Below are 23454 nucleotides of genomic sequence, written 5' to 3'. Positions count from 1 at the left end.
ACAGCAGTGGTTAACTGGAGCCAGTTGTTCAGTTACAGTATGACCTACCTACAGTATACTGCAGCTACATTTACTGTTGTTTGGGGATATAAAATAATGTAGAATGAATAAACACTGCCGGTTGTTTAATGATTGCCTAACTGTTTTGCAACAACAACTGTTTAGATGAGCAGGACACATTTAGACAAATAGAATCATGTTGAATGACTTCATGGTCAATGACTTGAGAATGTAGCTGTAATGCTAAAGTTATGCCAAGTACCTTAACTCGTCAGATCCATGTTGCACAACCAATTCCTTTTTCCTTTTTAAGCATTCATTCTTCAGCAGTGTTTTAATGCAGACTGGTAGTTTTCCTAATTCCTCAGTTTGTAAACGTCTAGACCATAGAGATACAACATGATCCGGTAGGTGTTCTGATATCAGCTTGTTGTCTAGGTAACCCCCAGGAGCTGGCCGGTGTGTTGAAGTACCACATGGCTAAGGAGATTCTGGTCAGTGGAGGAGTGGGCTCCCATACCAGACTGAAGCCTCTGCAGGGAGACAAGCTGGAGCTGAACATGGTACAGTAGGCCCTTATGACTGTTTGATCCTGGAACACACGATCCTGGAACACACGATCCTGGAACACATGATCCTGGAACACACGATCCTGGAACAATTTGATCCAATAACACATAATGTTTGATATTGATACTACTAACATGTGTACCACCAGTTCTACCAGTACTAACATGTAATAACAGTATGAACATGTACTAACATGATCCGAACTGAAAGGCTACTAACATGTACTGGTAGTACATGTTAGTACTGGTGGTACACATGTTAGTACTGGTAGTACTGGTGGTACACATGTTAGTACTGGTAGTACTGGTGGTACACATGTTAGTACTGGTAGTACTGGTGGTACACATGTTAGTACTGGTAGTACATGTTAGTACTGGTAGTACATGTTAGTACTGATTTAACATGTACTAACATGTAATAAGAGTACTAACATGTACTACCAGTACTAACATGTACTAAAATATAGTAACATTACTAAAATATAGTAACAGTACGAACATGTAATAACAGTACTAACATGTACTACCAGTATTAACATGTACTAACATGTACTACCAGTACAAACATGTACTAACAGTACACACATGTAATAACAGTACACACATGTAATAACAGTACACACATGTACTACCAGTATTAACATGTACTAACAGTACAAACATGTACTACCAGTATTAACATGTACTACCAGTACTAACAGTACAAACATGTACTACCAGTTTGATACCAGTCTACTATTTATGATTTTGTTTTCAGTGGAGAAAATGTTACTTTTTTTATTGTGTACTTCTATGGCTTACATAATTTGTGCACAATGATATACAGTACCAGTCAGACGTTTGGACACGCCTACTCATTCAAGGGTTTTCTTTATTTTTACTATTTTCTACATTGTAAAATAATAGTGAAGACATCAAAACTATGAAATAACATGTAGTAACCATAAAAGTGTTAAACAAATCAAAATCTATTTTATATTTGAGATTCTTAAAAGTAGCCGCCCTTTGTCTTGATGACAGCTTTGCACACTCTTGGCGTTCTCTCAACCAGCTTCACCTAGAATGCTTTTCCAACAGTCTTGGAAAAGTTCCCACATATGCTGAGCACTTGTTGGCTGCTTTTCCTTCACTCTGCGGTCCGACTCATCCTTAACCATCTCACATTGTAGTGTATGCCAATGTAGAAAATAAAGAAAAACCCTATTTTCTTTACTATGTAGAAAATAGTGAAAAATAAAGAAAAACCCTGGAATGAGTAGGTTTGTCTAAACTTTTGACTGGTACTGTACATTCTTTCAACATGACTTGATTGTCGTGAACCCCTGTTATGAAAATATTAAGTATCACCTTATAAATGCCCTGTATGTTTTTCTCCTTCAGAGGAACCAGACCGTGTACATCAACAAGGTCCCAGTGGTTGAAGCCGACTTGATGGCCACCAATGGAGTTGTCCACGCTGTGGGAGCCATCATAAAGCCACTGTGTAAGAGCAATCGCTTTACTGTCCATAAATACTGAATAAACCATCTCACATTACGTATTTTGGCATACTGTATTATCCTCCAATTGTCATTCTAAACCTGTCTCGTTCTCTCTCTATCTCCTCCAGCTCCTAAGGTTGACAGGGAACAGGCTGATGACCCCATCAGGACTGCCTCTTCCATGAGAGTAAGACATTTATAGACAGTTAACTTATCATGTCTCTTTTCACTGATTTATTAGATGACCGTCGTTGTAAATCTGCAGCTATGTGAATGTACATTATCTTAAAAGAGACTTGTTTTTGTATATTTATATATACAGTTGAAGTCGGGAAGTTTACGTACACTTCGGTTGGAATCACTAAAACTCGTTTTTTAACCACTCCACAAATTTCTTGTTAACAAACTATAGTTTTGGCAAGTTGGTTAGGCCATCTACTTTGTGCATGACACAAGTAATTTTTCCAACAATTGTTTACAGACAGATTATTTAACTTATAATTTACTGTATTACAATTCCAGTGGGTCAGAAGTTTACATACAATAAGTTGACTGTGTCTTTAAAAACAGCTTTGAAAATTTCAGAAAATAATGTCATGGCTTTAGAAGCTTCTGATAGGCTAATTGACATCATTTGAGTCAATTGGAGGTGTACCTGTGGATATATTTCAAGGCCTACCTTCAAACTCAGTGCCTCTTTGCTTGACAACATAGGAAAATCAAAAGAAATCAGCCAAGAATTGTAGACCTCCACAAGTCTGGTTCATCCTTGGGAGCAATTTCCAAATGCCTGAAGGTACCACGTTCATCTGTACAAACAATAATACGCATGTATAAACACCATGGGACCACGTAGCCGTCATACCGCTCTGGAAGGAGACGCGTTCTGTCTCCTAGAGATGAACGTACTTTGGTGCCGAAAAGTGCAAATCAATCCCAGAACAACAGCAAAGGACCTTGTGAAGATGCTGGAGGAAACAGGTACAAAAGTATCTATATCCACAGTAAACGAGTCCTATATCGACATAACCTGAAAGGCCGCTCAGCAAGTGTCACGCTTGTCGTTGGAAATGGAGAACCAAAACGCAGCAGGTATGTGTATGCTCATCTTGTTTATTAACTTCCAAAACACGAACGTACAAAAATAACAAAAAAACACAAACGATTGACAAACTGACAGTCTGGTAAGGCACTAGGCTAAACACAGAACAATCACCCACAAAAGCAAACACAAACACACCCTACTATATGGGACTCTCAATCAAAGGCAGATAGACAACACCTGCCTTCAACTGAGAGTCCCAACCCCAATTAATCAAACATAGACATACACTCACTAGACTCCACATAGAAATACCTAAACATAAACCAAAACACGGAATTACTAAATCAAACACCCTTTTTACAAAACACACCACCCTGAACCACATAAAACAAATACCCTCTGCCACGTCCTGACCAAACTACAATACTAATTAACCTTTATACTGGCCAGGACGTGACAGCAAGGAAGAAGCCACTGCTCCAAAACCGCCATAAAAAAGCCAGACTACGGTTTGCAACTGCACATGGGTACAAAGATTATACTTTTTGGAGAAATGTCCTCTGGTCTGATGAAACAAAAATAGAACTGTTTGGCCATAATGACCATCGTTAGGCTTGCATCATGAAGCACGGGGGTGGCAGCATCATGTTGTGGGGGTGCTTTTCTGCAGGAAGGACTGGTGCACTTCACAAAATAGATGGCATATTGAGGAAGAAAAATTATGTGCATATATTGAAGCAACATCTCAAGACATTAGTCAGGAAATTAAAGCTTGGTCGAAATGGGTCTTCCAAATGGACAATAACCCCAAGCATACTTCCAAAGTTGTGGCAAAATGGCTTAAGGACAACAAAGTCAAGGTATTGGAGTGGCCATCACAAAGCCCTGACCTCAATCCTGTAGAAAATTTGTGGGCAAAACTGAAAAAGTGTGTGCGAGCAAGGAGGCTTACAAACCTGACTCAGTTACACCAGCTCTGTCAGGAGGAATGGGCCAAAATTCACCCGACTTATTGTGGAAGGCTACCCGAAACATTTGACCCAAGTTAAACAATTGAAAGGCAATGCTACCAAATACTAATTGAGTGTATGTAAACTTCTGACCCACTGGGAATGTGATGAATGTGATGAAATAAATTATTCTCTCTACTATTATTTTGACATTTCACATTCTTAAAATACAGTGGTGATCCTAACTGACATAAGACAGGGAATTTTTACTAGGATTAAACGTCAGGAATTGTGAAAAACTGAGTTTAAATGTATTTGGCTATGGTGTATGTAAACTTCCGACTTCAACTGTAAATATTGTTGTATTCCTTTATTCACAGACGGACTCAAGAATCGGAGTCAAAAATGGTAAATATTCTTGGATCTCTCACAGTCTCGTGAAAAAACGAAACAAACTACTGTCAAACTGGTGTTAAATGTTGTTTGGATCTTTGTTTCAGATGATCTCTTCCAGAAGGTCAGGAAAAGTATCTCCAGTAGAACGATGACTCGCATCCAGTAAATTAAGAGGAAAACATAAACATCAACACAAATCAGTGGATTGTTCCTTTTGTTTATGGAATATAATCTTATCTGGAAGAAAGAAAAGAAAGGAAGGCTAATGGATCTAATTTTGTCAAAGATGGTACATATTAACCTAGATGAAGACAGAGATGGGGTATATTTTAGTGGAATATCTTGTATAATTGCTTTCATATACCAAAGACTGAAGATTTGAATTACTTGTATATTTTCTTTTATGTGAAAATGGACAACCAAAGCACAGCAACGAGCTATGACTACATATACTGTAGTTTCATAAAAGTGTTTTGAATGTTCACACGTGACTTCTGTTTTAAATATAAACGCAGAGTGGATTTTCATGAGAAATATATACTTTGTTTTGATATGATAGATGTAGCATGTTTGCATGTTTAGGCTGGAATGGAAAAGCTATTCGGGCATACGCAAATAAGTTCTGATTCTCTTCGATATTTTTTTTTTTTTTTCATTAAACCTGTTGAAAACAATAATGCACCCATAGTTATGTCACATGCTTTCCATTTGTAACACACTGTAGCAATATATTGATGTGTGGAAACCAAAGAGCAATGTCTGCACATCCCAAAAAAAATGTAATGTTAATTTTGTAGTTTGTTGGGATTTCTACAAGTTCTATCCATGACGACACCTAAGTGTTTCAAGATATTGGCACGGCACTTGTGTATATTATATCATATTATCTGCATCAAAAATGGCATCCTATTCCCTTTTTAGTGTCCTACTTTTGACCATGGTCCATAGGGCTCTGGTCAAAAGGTAGTGTACTGTATAGGAAATAGGGTGCCTTTGGGACGTACCATACTCGATGTCTGAGAACAATGTCTTCTTTTTGTTTGAATTAGACAAACTGCTGCTGAAAACCACCAAAACAGGTCCAACTGTAGAACAACGTCAACACCTCACTGTACAGGAACTGAACTGAAAATCTCATCCATGTGATATCAATAATAATTGAATCCAAGATCATTACCTTCAACTCACCACTTACTAACATTGACTTTAATGTTAAGTTTTAACAACTCTTTGAAGTTTGTTTCTGTATGTTCTCTGGAGGGGGGAAAAGGAAGAATTGTTCTCTGTAAAGAATTTAGAACATAGGAACCCTTACTGTGAGTTCCAGTTTTTTGGTTGAGCGCCTGGGAAGGGCCGTGTATAGGAGTGTTGTAAGGGAGAGAGCGAGAGAGAGAGAGGGAGACAGATATATGCATGCAATAGCTAGCTCCCAGTTGGCAGGTCTCCCGGCAAATGATCCGGAACAATGAATGAAACATTTCAAAAGTGTTTTACACTCTGGAGCAGACACTACCAAGCTGTTGGAGCTACAGGGGGCAGAGAGACCACTGACTAGGAGCCCTGGTCAGGAACTGAAGGCCACTGACTGGTCTGGATGCCAAGAAACAATTTAACAAGTCTAAATATTATGAGACAGATTATGGAGAAGGCAAAGGTCACGGCACTCATTAGAGCTCTGGAATTCCCACCGGATTCTAGAACTCTCTCTGATGTCAGAGTTCGGATTTTTTATAAGAGACTTACAGCTCAAGGTAACAGATGGAGCAAAGACCGTCAGGAAGAGTAATAATGCTGTTACATCCTTATTATTACATCTATAACCAAACATGTAGTGACAATATTGTTGCTGGATGTCATGTAGTTTATTACATGCTACTAGTAGCCTATAGTATATTGTGCAGCAAGACACGGTAGATTGGCACACCATTTTAAAAGCAAAAGTCATGCACGTTCAGAGGGTTTCTATGTCAAAGTGACCATTGTTTAAGTTCAAACCTCTGTTTAATTTATTCTTTACCTTAACTGTGCCCTCCTGGACTATGAGGAAGTCGGCCTAGCGCCCGTTATTGCCCTGTAATATCGAACACGTGTGGTACTATTAAAAACACCATGGTTTTAGTATTGCTTTTACTTCATGTATTCCTCTACTGGTCCTGTTCCTCTGGCTTTAACACTTCTTCAAGACAACTAGCCATAACATTATCATCCCTGAAGACAGCTGTTACCCTTACTAGCAGAGGAAAGACAGGTAGCCTACTAAGCCTAGCCTAAGAGCTTTGTTCTTCCTATATTAAAGTTGAAATTACAACAATGATTACTCATCTCTGACAGAGCAGGATGTTTCACGACATCAGTGAAGAGGGTGTCTTGACCTAACATTCACCAGTTATACCTAAAGTTTTTATAGCCTGGTACCAAATGAAATCAAATTTTATTGGTCACATACACATGGTTAGCAGATGTTAATGCGAGTGTAGCGAAATGCTTGTGCTTCTAGTTCCAACCGTGCAGTAATATCTAACAAGTAATCTAACAATTTCACAACTACCTTTTTCACACAAGTGTAAAGGAATGAATAAGAATATGTACATATAAATATATGGATGAGTGATGGCCGAACGGCGTAGGCAAGATGCAGTAGATGGTATAGAGTACAGTATATACATATGAGATGAGTAAAGTAGGGTATGTAAACATTATATAAAGTGGCATTGTTTAAGTGACTAGTGATACATTTATTACATCAACTTTTCCATTATTAAAGTGGCTAGAGATGAGTCAGTATGTTGGCAGCAGCCACTCAGTGTTAGTGATGGCTGTTTAACAGTCTGATGGCCTTGAGATAGAAGCTGTTTTTCAGTCTCTCGGTCCCTGCTTTGATGCACCTGTACTGACCTCGCCTTCTGGATGATAGCGGTGTGAACAGGCAGTGGCTCGGGTGGTTGTTGTCCTTGATAATCTTTTTGGTCTTCCTGTGACATCGGGTGGTGTAGGTGTCCTGGAGGGCAGGTAGTTTGCCCCCGGTGATGCATTGTGCAGACCTCACTACCCTCTGGAGAGCCTTACGGTTGTGGGCAGGGCAGTTGCCATACCAGGCGGTGATACAGCCAGTTTGTCCGCAAAATGTGTACGCCGAGGAACTTAAAACTTTCCACCTTCTCCACTACTGTCCCGTCGATGTGGATAGGGGGGGTGCTCCGTCTGCTGAAGTACACGATCATCTCCTTTGTTTTGTTGACGTTGAGTGTGAGGTTATTTTCCTGACACCACACTCCGAGGGCCCTCACCTCCTCCCTGTAGGCCGTCTCGTTGTTGTTGGTAATCAAGCCTTCCACTGTAGTGTCGTCTGCAAACTTGATGATTGAGTTGGAGGCGTGCATGGCCACGCAGTCATGGGTGAACAGGGAGTACAGGAGAGGGCTGAGAACGCACCCTTGTGGGGCCCAGGTCAGTTTATGCTGTATTTCCAACTCCTAAAGGTCATTGATGACCATATTGATGATCATAAAAGTTGACAAGACAGCACAAACAGATCGGGAACTAAGCTTTTGCTCCTCAGAGACTTGTTACATAAGATGATGTCCTTCTCTCTGTATTGATAGAGGCAGATGTTTCTCCCCAGAATGGAAGGCCTCCAACCCCCCTGTACCATGGTTGATCTGTGGTCCATCTGTTGCCCCCTGAAACACCCTATTAACATGACCAGGCTTGGCCATGCTTGACCTACAATGGCCCACTTATGTCAAGAGAACACCCAAGATGCTGACGGTAATTTGGAGAACAGATCAAATAGGTATTATATCTCTTGCGTTACTGTGAAAGAGCAATCAATGAAGATCTCCAAACCAATTCATTTCCTTCCATCAAAGGGAGAGTATCTGTATTGGGTGATTCATAGAACATGGGACTTTAAAAAATATATATATATTTAAACTAGGCAAGTTAAGAACAAATTTTATTTACAATGACGGCCTACCCCGGACAACACTTGGCCGCTACACTATGGTACTCCCAATCACGGTCGGTTGTGATACAGCCTGGAATCAAACCAGGGTCTGTGGTAACACCCCTTGGCACTGAGATGCTGTGCCTTAGACCGCTGTGCCACTCAGGAGACCTTATTGGCTAAAATAATAGCCTATAGGCTAAGTAAATAAATGAGGACAGAGTAAACTGTAGTCCTATTTTAAACCATATTAAAAAAGAAATTAACATAAATGAGAGATGAAGGAATGAAAACTACAAAACAGACAGACACCAAAAAAGGTTTTCTGTACCTCAAGCCTTGAAATACAGTATCACCATGTCTCTTCCGTCTGTTATTGACATTGCTGTGTACTTACATTCTGTTGCAGAACGTGCCGTCCCTCGCAGCTCTGTTCTGCCTGTTAGACTTCTAGACCCATTGTAGGAGTTTGGGTCTCCCGACAGCATTACCTCACTGTTAGGCTTTTTCATTCTGAGGATACTGTAGGTACATGATTCTCCCGAACTGCCCTACCAAGTAAAAAGGCAGTAACTGCTCATTTGGTCGAAAATGAGTTAATGTCATTTTTGCTACATTAAATACATGCTTAATCATGTGGACAAGTATCCTGCCTCTATTGTATTGAGGAAATGGGGGTCATGTTAGCAGTAACTGCATAAAGTCACTGTGAAACTAAGGTAAATAAAAGCCATTTTTCTCAGATCCATGTTATGAGTGGTGTGGGTGGCAGGTAGCCTAGCGGTTAGAGCGTTGGGCCAGTAACTGAAAGGTTGCTAGATCAAATCTCTGAGCTGACAAGGTAAAAATCTGTCCTTCTAAACAAAGCAGTTAACCCACTGTTCCCTGGTATGCCGTCATTGTAAATAAGAACTTGTTCTTAACTGACTTCCCTGTTTAAAAAAGAGCAGTTACTCCCTTTTTGCTAGGTAGGGCAGCATAGGTTACAGCTGGAATTTCTCTGTCTGTCTGTCGGTCGGTCGGTCTATCTCATCATAAGAGAACTTGCTACATGTGAAGGAAGACTGCCCACTAGTGGCTGATCCTTCCAGTTGTATCTTTTGGAGCAGCTGTAGCCATTGTCTTAACAAACGCCGATTGGACGTGTCGAATGAGACAAAACGCCACAAACACAGATGAGTGGCGCACATATCACCAACTCTGCTTTTTGTTCAACAGCGTTTGTTTCAGTTTGTTGTGGGGGTTTGCAAACGGCTTCACGTGATTATCACTAGGCTACAAATTACTTGATCGTTTCTTTCTAAGGTAAAAAGATAAGTGCCATAGAAAAGATAGCAGATGGAAAACGTGTGTGTCACGGGAACACAAGTAAATTCATTTGGTAGGGATTGCAATATAACAGCCGTACACACTTTCTATTAGTTGCCTCTCTTTCTCTTGTGAAGTGAACCCCAGACAACATGGAGCCAACTTGTGTGACGTACCAGAGCCGAAGCACAACCCTAGAATTCAAATCTCCAAACACTGTTACAATGTAGCCTAACTAAAATATACACTGTTACAATGTAGCCTAACTAAAATATACACTGTTACAATGTAGCCTAACTAAAATATACACTGTTACAATGTAGCCTAACTAAATATACACTGTTACAATGTAGCCTAATTAAAATATACACTGTTACAATGTAGCCTAACTAAAATATACACTGTTACAATGTAGCCTAACTAAAATATACACTGTTACAATGTAGCCTAACTAAAATATACACTGTTACAATGTAGCCTAACTAAAATATACACTGTTACAATGTAGCCTAACTAAAATATACACTGTTACAATGTAGCCTAACTAAAATATACACTGTTACAGGGAATGGAGCCTAACTAAAATATACACTGTTACAGGGAATGGAGCCTAACTAAAATATACACTGTTACAATGTAGCCTAATTAAAATATACACTGTTACAATGTAGCCTAACTAAAATATACACTGTTACAATGTATCCTAACTAAAATATACACTGTTACAATGTAGCCTAACTAAAATATACACTGTTACAATGTAGCCTAACTAAAATATACACTGTTACAATGTAGCCTAACTAAAATATACACTGTTACAGGGAATGGAGCCTAACTAAAATATACACTGTTACAGGGAATGGAGCCTAACTAAAATATACACTGTTACAATGTAGCCTAATTAAAATATACACTGTTACAATGTAGCCTAACTAAAATATACACTGTTACAATGTATCCTAACTAAAATATACACTGTTACAATGTAGCCTAACTAAAATATACACTGTTACAATGTAGCCTAACTAAAATATACACTGTTACAATGTAGCCTAACTAAAATATACACTGTTACAATGTAGCCTAACTAAAATATACACTGTTACAATGTAGCCTAACTAAAATATACACTGTTACAATGTAGCCTAACTAAAATATACACTGTTACAATGTAGCCTAACTAAAATATACACTGTTACAATGTAGCCTAACTAAAATATACACTGTTACAATGTAGCCTAACTAAAATATACACTGTTACAATGTAGCCTAACTAAAATATACACTGTTACAATGTATCCTAACTAAAATATACACTGTTACAATGTATCCTAACTAAAATATACACTGTTACAATGTAGCCTAACTAAAATATACACTGTTACAATGTAGCCTAGCTAAAATATACACTGTTACAATGTAGCCTAACTAAAATATACACTGTTACAATGTAGCCTAACTAAAATATACACTGTTACAATGTAGCCTAACTAAAATATACACTGTTACAATGTAGCCTAACTAAAATATACACTGTTACAATGTAGCCTAACTAAAATATACACTGTTACAATGTAGCCTAACTAAAATATACACTGTTACAATGTAGCCTAACTAAAATATACACTGTTACAATGTAGCCTAACTAAAATATACACTGTTACAATGTAGCCTAACTAAAATATACACTGTTACAATGTAGCCTAACTAAAATATACACTGTTACAATGTAGCCTAACTAAAATATACACTGTTACAATGTAGCCTAACTAAAATATACACTGTTACAATGTAGCCTAACTAAAATATACACTGTTACAATGTAGCCTAACTAAAATATACACTGTTACAGGGAATGGAGCCTATTGCAAGTATACATAAAACACACGTTCAAAATATGAATGAAATATGATTAGAATGTCTTTCATCCATGAAAATAAATTCATTCACAAGTTCTTCTAGCTAGCCCTATTCTTGAATCAAAGTCTATCCTATTTTTTATCAAATCAAATTATATTTGTCACATGCTTCGTAAACAACAGGTGTATACTAACAGTGAAATTCTTACTTACAGGTCCATCTACAACAATGCAGAGAGAAAGATACATCTAAAAATCGAATAAACATTTTAAATAATGACACAAGGAATAAATACACAGTGAATAATGAATATCAATAAGGAGTAAAAATGACATAGCTATATACAGGGAGAGTATCAGTACCAAGTCGATGTGCAGGGTTACGAGGTAATAACATGGCCTTATACAGGGAGTATCAGTACCAAGTCGATGTGCAGGGTTACGAGGTAATAACATGGCCTTATACAGGGAGCAGTACCATGTCAATGTGCAGGGGTAAAAGGTATATGTAGCTACCTTATGTACATATAGGTAGGGGTAAAGGATAGATAATAGACAGTAACAGCAGTATACTGTAGGTAGGGGTAAAGTGACTAGACAACAGGATATAATTCTGGCCCCTCTTTGGACACTGTGTTAACTAACCTCCAGACGAGCTTCAATGCCATACAACTCTCCTTCCGTGGACTACAACTGCCCTTAACCTCTCTTGGGCAGGTGGGACGCTCCCACCCACGGTTCACACTATTCAACAGCCAGTGAAAAATCAGAGCGCCAAATTCAAAACCACAAAATGTCATAATTCAAAGTTCTCAAACATATGACTATTTTAGACCATTTTAAAGATACACGTCTCCTTAATGTTACCACGTTGTCCGATTTCAAAAAGGCTTTACGGCGAAAGCATAAAGTTAGATTATGTTAGGACAGTTCCAACACAAGAAAAACCACACAGCCATTTTCCTAGCAAGGACAGGCGTCACAAATACCAGAAATTCAGCTAAAATGATGCACTAACCTTTGACGATCTTCATCAGATGACACTCCTAGGACATCATGTTACACAATACATGCATTTTTTGTTCGATCAAGTTGATATTTATATCCAAAAACAGCCTTTTACACTGGCGCGTGATGTTAAGAAAATATTTTGCCTCCAATACTGACGGTGAATCAGCACAACAATTTACAAAAATACTCATCATAAACGTTGATAAAATATTAAACTGTTATTCAAAGAATTATAGATGAACATCTCCTTTATGCAACCGCTGTAACAGATTTTTAAAAAGCTTCGCGGAGAAAGCACACTTTGCAATAATCTGAGTACTGCGCTCATAAATAGCATTAGAAATATTCACTTACCTTTGATGATCTTCATCAGAAGGCACTTTCAGGAATCCCAGGTCCACAATAAATGTTGTTTTGTTCGATAAAGTCCATAATTTATGTCCAAATAACTCCTTGTTGTTTCCGAGTTCAGTAAGCTACTCCAAGTGTAGGAAACGCGCCAAAAATTTCACGATGAAAAGTCAAAAAAAGTTATATTTACGTTCGTTCAAACATGTCAAACGTTGTATAGCATCAATCTTTAGGGCCTTTTTAACTTAGAACTTCAATAATATTCCAACCGGACGATTCCAGTGTCTTGAAAAATGTTTTGGAACACAGCTAACTCTCACGTGAACGCACGCCAGTGAACGAATTTGCTTTCCTGATTCAACAACTTCCAACTTCCTCTGTTCGCTCTCTGTTCATCATATACACCTCAAACAACTTTCTAAAGACTATTGACATCTAGTGGAAGCCTTAGGAAGTGCAAAATGAGCCCTAAGTCACTGTGTGTTCGATAGGCAATGACTTGAATGGACTACAAGCACCAGACGTCCCACTTCCTGGTTAGATTTTTCTCAGGTTTTTGCCTGCCATATGAGTTCTGTTATACTCACAGACACCATTCAAACAGTTTTAGAAACTTCAGAGTGTTTTTTATCCGAATCTACTAATAATATGCATATTCTATTTCCTGGGCCCGAGTAGTAGGCCGTTTAATTTGGGTATGTTTGTCATCCGGCCGTGAAAATACTGCCCCCTACCCTAGAGAAGTTAAACGCAGATACAACTAAATGCATGCTATTCAATCGATCGCTGCCCGCACCTGCTCGCCCGTCCAGCATCACTACTCTGGACGGCCCTGACTTAGAATACGTGGACAACTACAAATACCTGGGTGTCTGGTTAGACTGTAAACTCTCCTTCCAGACTCACATTAAGCATCTCCAATCCAAAATTAAATCTAGAATCGGCTTCCTATACCGCAACAAAGCATCCTTCACTCATGCTACCAAACATACCCTCTTAAAACTGACCATCCTACCGATCCTCGACTTCGGTGATGTCATCTATAAAATAGCCTCCAACACTCTACTCAACAAACTGGATGCAGTCTATCACAGTGCCATCCGTTTTGTCACCAAAGCCCCATACACTACCCACCATTGCGACCTGTACACTCTCGTTGGTTGGCCCTCGCTTCATACTCGTCGCCAAACCCACTGGCTCCAGGTCATCTACAAGTCTCTGCTAGGTAAAGCCCCGCCTTATCTCAGCTCACTGGTCACCATAGCAGCACCCACTTGTTGCATGCGCTCCAGCAGGTATATCTCACTGGTCACCCCCAAAGCCAATTCCTCCTTTGGCCGCCTTTCCTTCCAGTTCTCTGCTGCCAATGACTGGAACGAACTGCAAAAATCTCTGAAGCTGGAGACTCATATCTCCCTCACTAGCTTTAAGCACCAGCTGTCAGAGCAGCTCACAGATCACTGCACCTGTACATAGCCCATCTGTAAACAGCCCATCTATCTACCTACCTCATCCCCATACTGTATTTATTTATTTGTCTTGCTCCTTTGCACCCCAGTATCTCTACTTGCACATTCATCTTCTGCACATCTACCATTCCAGTGTTTAATTGCTATATTGTAATTACTTCACCACCATGGCCTATTTATTGTCTTAACTTACCTCATTTGCACTCACTGTATATAGACTTTTTGTTTTCTTTTGTTCTACTGTATTATTGACTGTATGTTTTGTTTATTCCATGTGTAACTCTGTGTTGTTGTATGTGTCGAATTGCTACACTTTATCTTGGCCAGGTCGCAGTTGCAAATGAGAACTTGTTCTCAACTTGCCTACCTGGCTAAATAAAGGTGAAATAAATAAAATAAAATAACTTTAAGACATGAAGGTCAGTCAATAAGGAACATTTCAAGGAGGAGGTGTTATGGATGAATGTATGCATATCAAATGGGCTACAACAGTGAATAAAATGGAACAGAACTGCAATAACACAATTGGTAAGGACTGTAAATAACCAGGTATTACATAATAGTACAATTATAACAGCAGAGTTAATGTAAACATCTTACTTAATACCATACAATGAGGCTAAGGAAATGGGCAACATAAAAAGCAAGCATTACACTAATGGTAATAATGACCAATACTAATAACTAATAATAAAAACATAACATTGTAATAGCTACGTAGTGATATATAAAGCCCAGCTAAACAACAACTTAATCTGTGTTCACACATCCCATGCACATACTGTATATCCACCCACACTCACAGACTAGAATAACATCGTTCAGGTACAGCAATATTATTTTATTTAACTAGGCAAGTCAGTTAAGAACAAATTATTATTTACAATGACGGCCTACCCCGGGCCAAACCGTAACGACGCTGGGCCAATTGTGCGCCACCCTATGCGATACGGTCTGGAATCTAACCAGAGTCTGTAGTGACGCCTCTAGCACTGAGATGCAGTGCCTTAGACTGCTGCGCCACTCGGGATCCCATATTTACTCCCTTGGAGAGTGTGGGGCAGACTGGCTAGCCAATCAGGACCTGGAGAGACTGCACGGCTAGAGCGTGCACATCAATCAATCAAATTTATTTATAAAGCCCTTCTTACATCAGCTGATGTCACAAAGTGCTGTACAGAAACACAGCCTAAAACCCCAAACAGCAAGCAATGCAGGTGTAGAAGCACGGTGGCTAGGAAAAACTACCTAGAAAGGCCAGAACCTAGGAAGAAACCTAGAGAGGAACCAGGCTATGAGGGGTGGCCAGTCCTCTTCTGGCTGTGCCGGGTGGAGATTATAACAGTACATGGCCAAGATGTTCAAATGTTCATAGATGACCAGCAGGATCAAATGATAATAACCACAGTGGTTGTCGAGGGTACAACAGGTCAGCACCTCAGGAGTAAATGTCAGTTGGCTTTTCATAGCCGATCATTCAGAGTATCTCTACCGCTCCTTCTGTCTCTAGAGAGTTTAAAACAGCAGGTCTGGGACAGGTAGCACGTCCGGTGAACAGGTCAGGGTTCCATAGCCGCAGGCAGACCAGTTGAAACTGGAGCAGCAGCACCACCAGGTGGACTGGGGACAGCAAGGAGTCATCAGGCCAGGTAGTCCTGAGGCATGGTTCTAGGGCTCGGGTCCTCCGAGAGAGAGGGAGAAAGAAAGAAAGAAAGAAAGAAAGAAAGAAAGAAAATTAGAAAATTAGAGAGAGCATACTTAAATTCACACAGGACACCGGATAAGACAGGAGAAATACTCCAGATATAGACTGACCCTAGCCCCCCGACACAAACTACTGCAGCATAAATACTGGAGGCTGAGACAGGAGGGGTCGGGAGACACTGTGGCCCTGTCCGACGATACGCCCGGACAGGGCCAACCAGGCAGTATATAACCCCACCCACTTTGCCAAAGCACAGCCCCCACACCACTAGAGGGATTTCTTCAACCACCAACTTACCATCCTGAGACAAGGCCGAGTATAGCCCACAAAGATCTCCGCCGCGGCACAACCCAAGGGGGGGCGCCAACCTGGACAGGAAGATCACGTCAGTGACTCAACCCACTCTAGTGACGCACCCCTCCTAGGGACGGCATGGAAGAACACCAATAAGCCAGTGACTCAGCCCCTGTAATAGGGTTAGAGGCAGAGAATCCCAGTGGAGAGAGGGGAACCGGCCAGGCAGAGACAGCAAGTGCGGTTCGTTGCTGCAGTGCCTTTCCGTTCACCTTCACACTCCTGGGCCAGACTACACTCAATCATAGGACCTACTGAAGAGATGGGTCTTCAATAAAGACTTAAACGTTGAGATCGAATCTGCGTCTCTCACATGGATAGGCAGACCATTCCATAAAAATTGAGCTCTATAGGAGAAAGCCCTGCCTCCAGCTGTTTGCTTAGAAATTCTAGGGACAGTTAGGAGGCCTGTGTCTTGTGACCATAGCGTACGTGTAGGTATGTACGGCAGGACCAAATCGGAAAGATAGGTAGGAGCAAGCCCAGGTAATGCTTTGTAGGTTAGCAGTAAAACCTTGAAATCATCCCTTTCCTTAACAGGAAGCCAGTGTAGAGAGGCTAGCACTGGAGTAATATGATCAAATTTTTGGGTTCTAGTCAAGATTCTAGCAGCCGTGTTTAGCACTAACTGAAGTTTATTTAGTGCTTAATCCGGGTAGCCAGAAAGTAGAGCATTGCAGTAGTCTAACCTAGAAGTGACAAAAGCATGAATGAATTTTTCTGCATCATTTTTAGACAGAAAGTTTGATAAAAATGTTTTATATATATTATATATATATATATATATATATATATTTTTTTTTATTTAAGGGGTGGATCAGCTTAATATTGTGGAAAGATTGTTGCTTCCATCAATATAATTGTCTGCATCATTTCCAATCCCCCATATTTTTTTTTTCGTTAAAATATATACACATATACACACATACACATACCTATATAGATATACATACTTTTTTTTAGAATATACCTTTGTTATTCCACAAACCCTACCACCCTTCCCCCAATTGGAGTAAACTAATAAACAATAACACTCCTTCAGTATATTCATCTTATACACGTTTTACAGGCACAATCTATTTTACAATAGTTATTTTCTGTTTGTTTTTAGTCCTTCCTCTATTTCTGATGTCCATCCAGTGTGATTTCTATTTGTAACTGTGCTATTTCACAAACCTTCTGAACCTATATACATTTTACAGACCCCGTATGTTTTATATTGGTTATTTTGTTATTAGTCCCACCCTTCAGCTCCATTCAACCCCTCCCATCTATCTCTCAACACCATCCATTTTGGATTTCTATTGGCCATATATTTTTCAACTGTGCTGTGATGCTTGACAAAAGTACTGAGCCTTTCTATTCTCATAGCTTCTACAGATTGTACATTTAAAAAACATTTTTGCTAAAATAATTATTATATTATTTATTGATTGACTATGGCTTTTCAAATCACCCAGTATTGCTATCTGCAGCATTAGTTCTGGGCAAATGTTGCAATTCTTTGGCCATTCCTGGACCTGTGACCAAAAACGAGCTACATATGGACAGTACCAAAATAAATGATCTAATGACTCTGCCTCCTCACAGCAAAATCTGCAGATCTGGGAAGATTGTATCCCCCATATATATAACATTCTATTGGTTGCAAGAATTTTGTATAGTAATTTAAATTGAAAAATTCTAAGTTTTGAATCTGGCGTTGTTTTGCGTATCAATTCATAAACCATGTGTCATGGAATGGGCACATCAAAAATCTCTTCCCAACTATTTTGCAATTTATATGGCACAGCTGTCAGTTTTTTGGTCCTTAAATGAAATTGGTATATGTTTTTATTTATCACACTTTTCTTTAACCATTTATGTTCTTTAATACAAGGCCGACATACTTTTTTACCCTTCTACTTGCCTCTTCCATTTTTGGGGTAATGCTGCAATTAGTTGGTTGTAATTTTGGCTAGAGCAGACATTTCCATATGTCTGTGTTAGCTGCATGTGTGACATCACTCCACCAGTCCTATTTATAATATCATTCACAAAAATTATACCTTATTTAAACATTTCTTCAAATTCTTTTTGTTGTTGTTGATCAATTAGTATATTTGAGTTTAACCACAATATTTCTTGTATTATTTGTTCTGTCTTTTCAAGTGGATTAAACTGAAATTGCAACCAACTTTCTAAGGCTTGTTTAAAAAAAATACCGATATTTTGGAGATTATTTCCTTTTCAAACAACCGAAAGTGAGCAGGTGTAATCTGAAAGAAGGGAAAAAGGCCATTCTGGAACATAGGATGAGACCTTCCTACCAATTTACTAGAGAACCAGTTTGGATTTAAGTATAACTTTTGTATGACTGATGCCTTTAGTGGGAGGTCTAATGCTTTAATAATTTCTGGCCTCCGAATTCATATTCGTTATATAAATAGGCCCTTTTAATTTTGTCTGGCTTGCCATTCCAAATGAAATTGAATATTTTTTGTTCATATAATTTAAAAAGCAGGTCATTAGGTGTAGGCAAAACCATAAGCAAATAGGTAAACTGTGATATGATTAAGGAGTTAATCAGGGTGATTTTTCCACAAATAGACAGGTATTTTCCTTTCCATGGTAGCAAGAGCTTATCTATTTTTGCTAACTTTCTATAAAAATGTATTGGAGCGAGATCATTTCTTTCTTTTAGGATTTGTATACCAAGTATATCCACATCTCTGTCAGACCATTTAATTGGTAAACTACACGGTAATGTAAAATCTGCATTTTTTGGTGATCCAATACGTAATATAGTAAGTACACTTATCATAATTTGGTTTTAATCCAGAGAGGATAGCAAGTTTGATTATTGCAATGTTACGTAGATGGAAAAAAATAAAAATTCTGTCCTTGAAACAGTCTTGATATGTTCGTCAAAAGAGAGATCAGGGTCCAGAGTAACACCGAGGTTCTTCACAGTTTTATTTGAGATGACTGTAGAACCATCAAGATTAATTGTCAGATTCAACAGAAGATCTGTTTCTTGGGACCTAGAACAAGCAGCTCTGTTTTGTCTGAGTTTAAAAGTAGAAAATTTGCCGCCATCCACATCCTTGTCTGAAACACAGGCTTCCAGGGAGGGCAATTTTAGGACTTCACCATGTTCCATCGAAATGTACAGCTGTGTGTCGTCCGCATAGCAGTGAAAGTTAACATTATGTTTCCGAATGACATCGCCAACAGGTAAAATATATAGTGAAAACAATAGTGGTCCTAAAACGTAGCCTTGAGGAACACTGAAATGTACAGTTGTTTCAGAGGACAAACCATCCACAGAGACAAACTGATATCTTTCTGACAGATAAGATCTAAACCAGGCCAGAACTTGTCCGTGTAGACCAATTTGGGTGAGACACATGGCTATTGTCCAATTGACTGAAGCCATGAGCAGGAGGAGATATCAATCTCTCAGGGAAAGGTACTGCCACATCCATAGAACATCAGTGTAACGAGTGCGCTGGGAGTCGGGAAGAAAGTTCAGGTAGTGCATAATATAATAAACACGAACAACGCACAGACAGGAAACAGAAACAATGACACCTGGGGAAGGAACCAAAGGGAGTGACATATATAGGGCAGGTAATCAAGGAGGTGATGGAGTCCAGGTGAGTCAAAATTACAATCCCGGGGATCAAGAGTGGACCGGTCACCTCTGCTGAGGCGCGGGAAACCTGTCAGTCCAGCTGAGATGCGCGAGCATGGCGACCTAGAGTGCCGGAAAGAGAGCACACGTGACGGTACCCCCTCCCCAGCATGTTCGGCTCCAGCCACAGGACGCCAACCAAAGGGACGATCGCCTCCGCTGATGCACAGAAACCTGACGAACCGGCTGAGACCTCCCCAGTTGCCTCGGTCGAGCCAGCTGAGGCAGGGCAGCCTGTCGAGCCAGCTGAGGCAGGGCAGCCTGTCGAGCCAGCTGAGGCAGGGCAGCCTGTCGAGCCAGCTGAGGCAGGGGAACCTGTCGAGCCAGCTGAGGCACGGCAGCCTGTCGAGCCAGCTGAGGCAGGGGAACCTGTCGAGCCAGCTGAGGCAGGGCAGCCTGTCGAGCCAGCTGAGGCAGGGGAACCCGACATACCGGCTGAGGCCTCCTAGGTTGCTCCGGTTCGGACACCCAGACTCGACATCACCTCCAACACAATTATTATTATATTTTTTTAAACCTGATGCTTCCCTTTGGTGAGGCGTCATTCTGTAACGAGTGCGCTGAGAGTCGGGAAGCATGTTCAGGGAGTGCATCATATAATAACCGAAACAAGAACAACGCACAGACAGGAAACTGAAACAGAAACAATGACACGTGGGGAAGGAACCAAAGGGACTGACATATATAGAGCAGGTAATCAAGGAGTTGATGGAGTCAAGGTGAGTCTGACGCGCAGGTGTACCTAACGATGGTGACAGGTGTGCGCCATAACGAGCAGTCGGGTGACCTAGAGGCTGGAGAGGGAACACACGTGATTTTCAGAGTCGGCGTATTCAATCTTAGTCTTGGATTGATGCTTTGCCTGTTTGATGGCTCGTCGGAGGCCATAGTGGGACTTCTTATGAACATCTGGATTAGTGTCCTGTTCCTTGAAAGCGGCAGCTCTAGCGTTTAGCTCAGTGCGGATGTTGCCTGTAATTCATTGGCTTCTGGTTGAGGTATGTACGTACAGTCACTGTGGGGATGATGTCATCGATGCGCTTATTGAAGAAGCCGGTGACTGATGTGGTAAACTCCTCAATGTTATTGAATGAATCCCAGAACATATTCCAGTCTGTGCTAGCGAGACAGTCCTGTATTGTCTGCTTCAGTGGACCACAGATCACAGCATCTGCTGATGTACGATTATGATCATTTTTCTTTACAATATATTTCTTTACATGAGCTGCTCATGGGCAATTCCAGAGGAACAGAGTGATGCTGAGACTCAGATTTTTTCATTTTAAAATATATGTCCAATACAGACAAATCATTGCGAAGTTAAACAAATCATACAACTCTATGCACAAGGACTGCTTTTAATTATTTTCACAGAACATTTTACAAAAACACATTTTTATTGTATTTTTTTCTATTTGGTTTTATTATTTTTATTTTATGCACTTTGAGATTATTCTGTATAATGAAAAGTGTTTTACAAATGTAATAAATAATAATAATGATTTACTTGAAGAGCAGTGCAGATCCAACGTTTGGTAACAGAATGACAGCACAAACAGCGCAAACCGTCATTCTGTTACCAAACTGCACTGTTCTTCAAGTAAATGTATTTTTGTAGAATGTTCTGTGGAAATTGTTTAAAAGTAATAATTTAAATAGAGTTGTATGGTTGCAATCGTTGGCTTTTGTTTGACATACTCAGATTTTTTTCACTTTAAAATGTATCAGCATCACTCTGTTAACATGGAATAGCCCTCATTTGAAGAAGACTCGGGACAAAGTGTAGAATAGAAGAAGAAACAGATGATGAAGAACATTAGAGAGTAAACTCATTTAGCGGAGGGATATGCGCTCCTCCTCCCAGTCTACTTGGACAGAGGAGTCGGGAGAGTTAGGGAAAGGCTTTGAGGGGGAAAAAAAGTCAGGAAAGAAAAAACGGCTTTGAATAGAGAAAAGTACTAAGGAAGCGACCAGCCTGCCTCGGTTATTGAAAGGTATGCGATGAAATGATAGCTTATCCACTAGATAAGCATGTTTCCATGAGTAGACTACACAATTACCAAGTTTTAATCAGTAAAGCTAGGCTTGGGTACTTTTCCAAGAGGGGGTGGGGTGTAGCTGGCTAGCTAGAGAAGTGATTGAAAAAAGTTATCTCTGGAATGGTGGAGAAGGAGAACGTAGCTTGTTAGCTAGAATAAGGGGGTGGATAAAGACGATATTTGTGGTCAAAATAGGACGTGTTCTCGTTAACGTCAGCCATGTAAAACCACACGAACAACTTTTTGATTGTACCATCAATTCGGTTCAACTCGATAACCAACTGGCTAACTTAATTAACTTGTAGCGTGTTGAGCTAGCTAACGGTAGCTACTTGTGGCTAAGTTTAGCCAACGAGCTAGCAAAAATTAGCGAAATGGATGAAAATGTCATATTTTCCACTCTTAGCCATAAGTCACTTAACGTTAGCTACGTACGTAATTATCGATATAGATCTCTGACACGAAATACACATGGCTATTTAGCTATGTGTATTTCATCAAATTGAATACTTACTAGTTAACATGTCATGCTAAGCTAGCTAGCAAGTACAGTTATTGTCTACCTTGGAAGTTAGCTACTTTGTCACAGTGTTCAATGTAACTAGCTACGTCGACAAAAGGTGTATTCTAGGAAATCGGGACATGTTGTGTTTGATTTCAAGCTTCAGTGGTATAATGGTTGTGATTTATGGGTCAAGTACCTTTAACAAGCTTTGAATAATGTGTTTTTAAAAAGATACACAAGATGAAAGTCACTAGATAATGTATTCAACCCCCCCCCCGTAGCTGAGGTGTTGCCACCCAGTTTTATCCAGTATTCAGGCATTTTTGATTTGTCATCCTGCAGTAATGATGTCGTCAGACCTCCGGGATTGTGTGGGTGTCTGGTGTTAGATAAATGATCAGCCATTTGGCAATTAGGCAATATTCTCTAGAGTATTACCTTGGATGGGGAGACATCTCATGCTTAGTTACCTGAACCATCCTTTGTTTCGCCCTTCACTTTCACCGTGTAGCCAGAGCATGCCATGTCAGAATTGTCTCAACGTTGTTCTGTATTATTTTCTCAGTTTGTTGAATGTTGCTATACATTTTCGCTGAACTTCTCAGCTTCATCTCAACAAGATTCTGTTGTTCTGCCTAATGGTTATTCAAGTGACTCTCAAAAGTTATTCAAGTGAGGCACTCAAAACTTGGTACCCATGGTGACGTTCAGACTCTTCATCCCGACACTGTTTGTTGTTGCTTCCTGACCCCTGCTACAGGACAGCCAGGCAGGAAAAGACTTAGGTGTG

At 39.9% G+C, this 23454-nt stretch overlaps 2 protein-coding genes and 1 pseudogene across 5 annotated transcripts in view; 2 read left to right on the top strand and 1 right to left on the bottom strand.

Moving 5' to 3' along the window:
- The window catches only part of tgfbi (transforming growth factor, beta-induced), a 33708-nt gene extending 27149 nt beyond the window's left edge, over positions 1-6559 (top strand). Inside the window, exons 13-17 of the mRNA XM_045717841.1 lie at positions 439-563; positions 1950-2052; positions 2179-2237; positions 4426-4453; positions 4546-6559. Coding sequence (XP_045573797.1) covers positions 439-563; positions 1950-2052; positions 2179-2237; positions 4426-4453; positions 4546-4607 — 377 coding nt within the window. The 3' untranslated portion in view covers positions 4608-6559. The remainder of the gene's footprint in view (positions 1-438; positions 564-1949; positions 2053-2178; positions 2238-4425; positions 4454-4545) is intronic.
- LOC123743233 (basic proline-rich protein-like) overlaps positions 1-23454 on the bottom strand; it is a 603964-nt pseudogene that overhangs the window by 191538 nt on the left and 388972 nt on the right.
- Positions 21869-23454, top strand: part of LOC106604147 (mothers against decapentaplegic homolog 5) — a 37812-nt gene continuing 36226 nt past the window's right edge. For all 4 annotated transcript variants that reach the window (XR_006769810.1, XM_045717851.1, XM_045717849.1 and 1 more), the window contains exon 1: positions 21869-22114. The gene's annotated coding sequence lies outside the window, so the exon portion shown is untranslated. The remainder of the gene's footprint in view (positions 22115-23454) is intronic.

The sequence above is a fragment of the Salmo salar genome, chromosome ssa05, assembly GCF_905237065.1.
Source record: "Salmo salar chromosome ssa05, Ssal_v3.1, whole genome shotgun sequence".
Lineage (NCBI taxonomy): Eukaryota > Metazoa > Chordata > Actinopteri > Salmoniformes > Salmonidae > Salmo > Salmo salar.
Note: the sequence above shows the minus strand (reverse complement) of the source record. Positions and strands in the feature narration are given on the sequence as shown.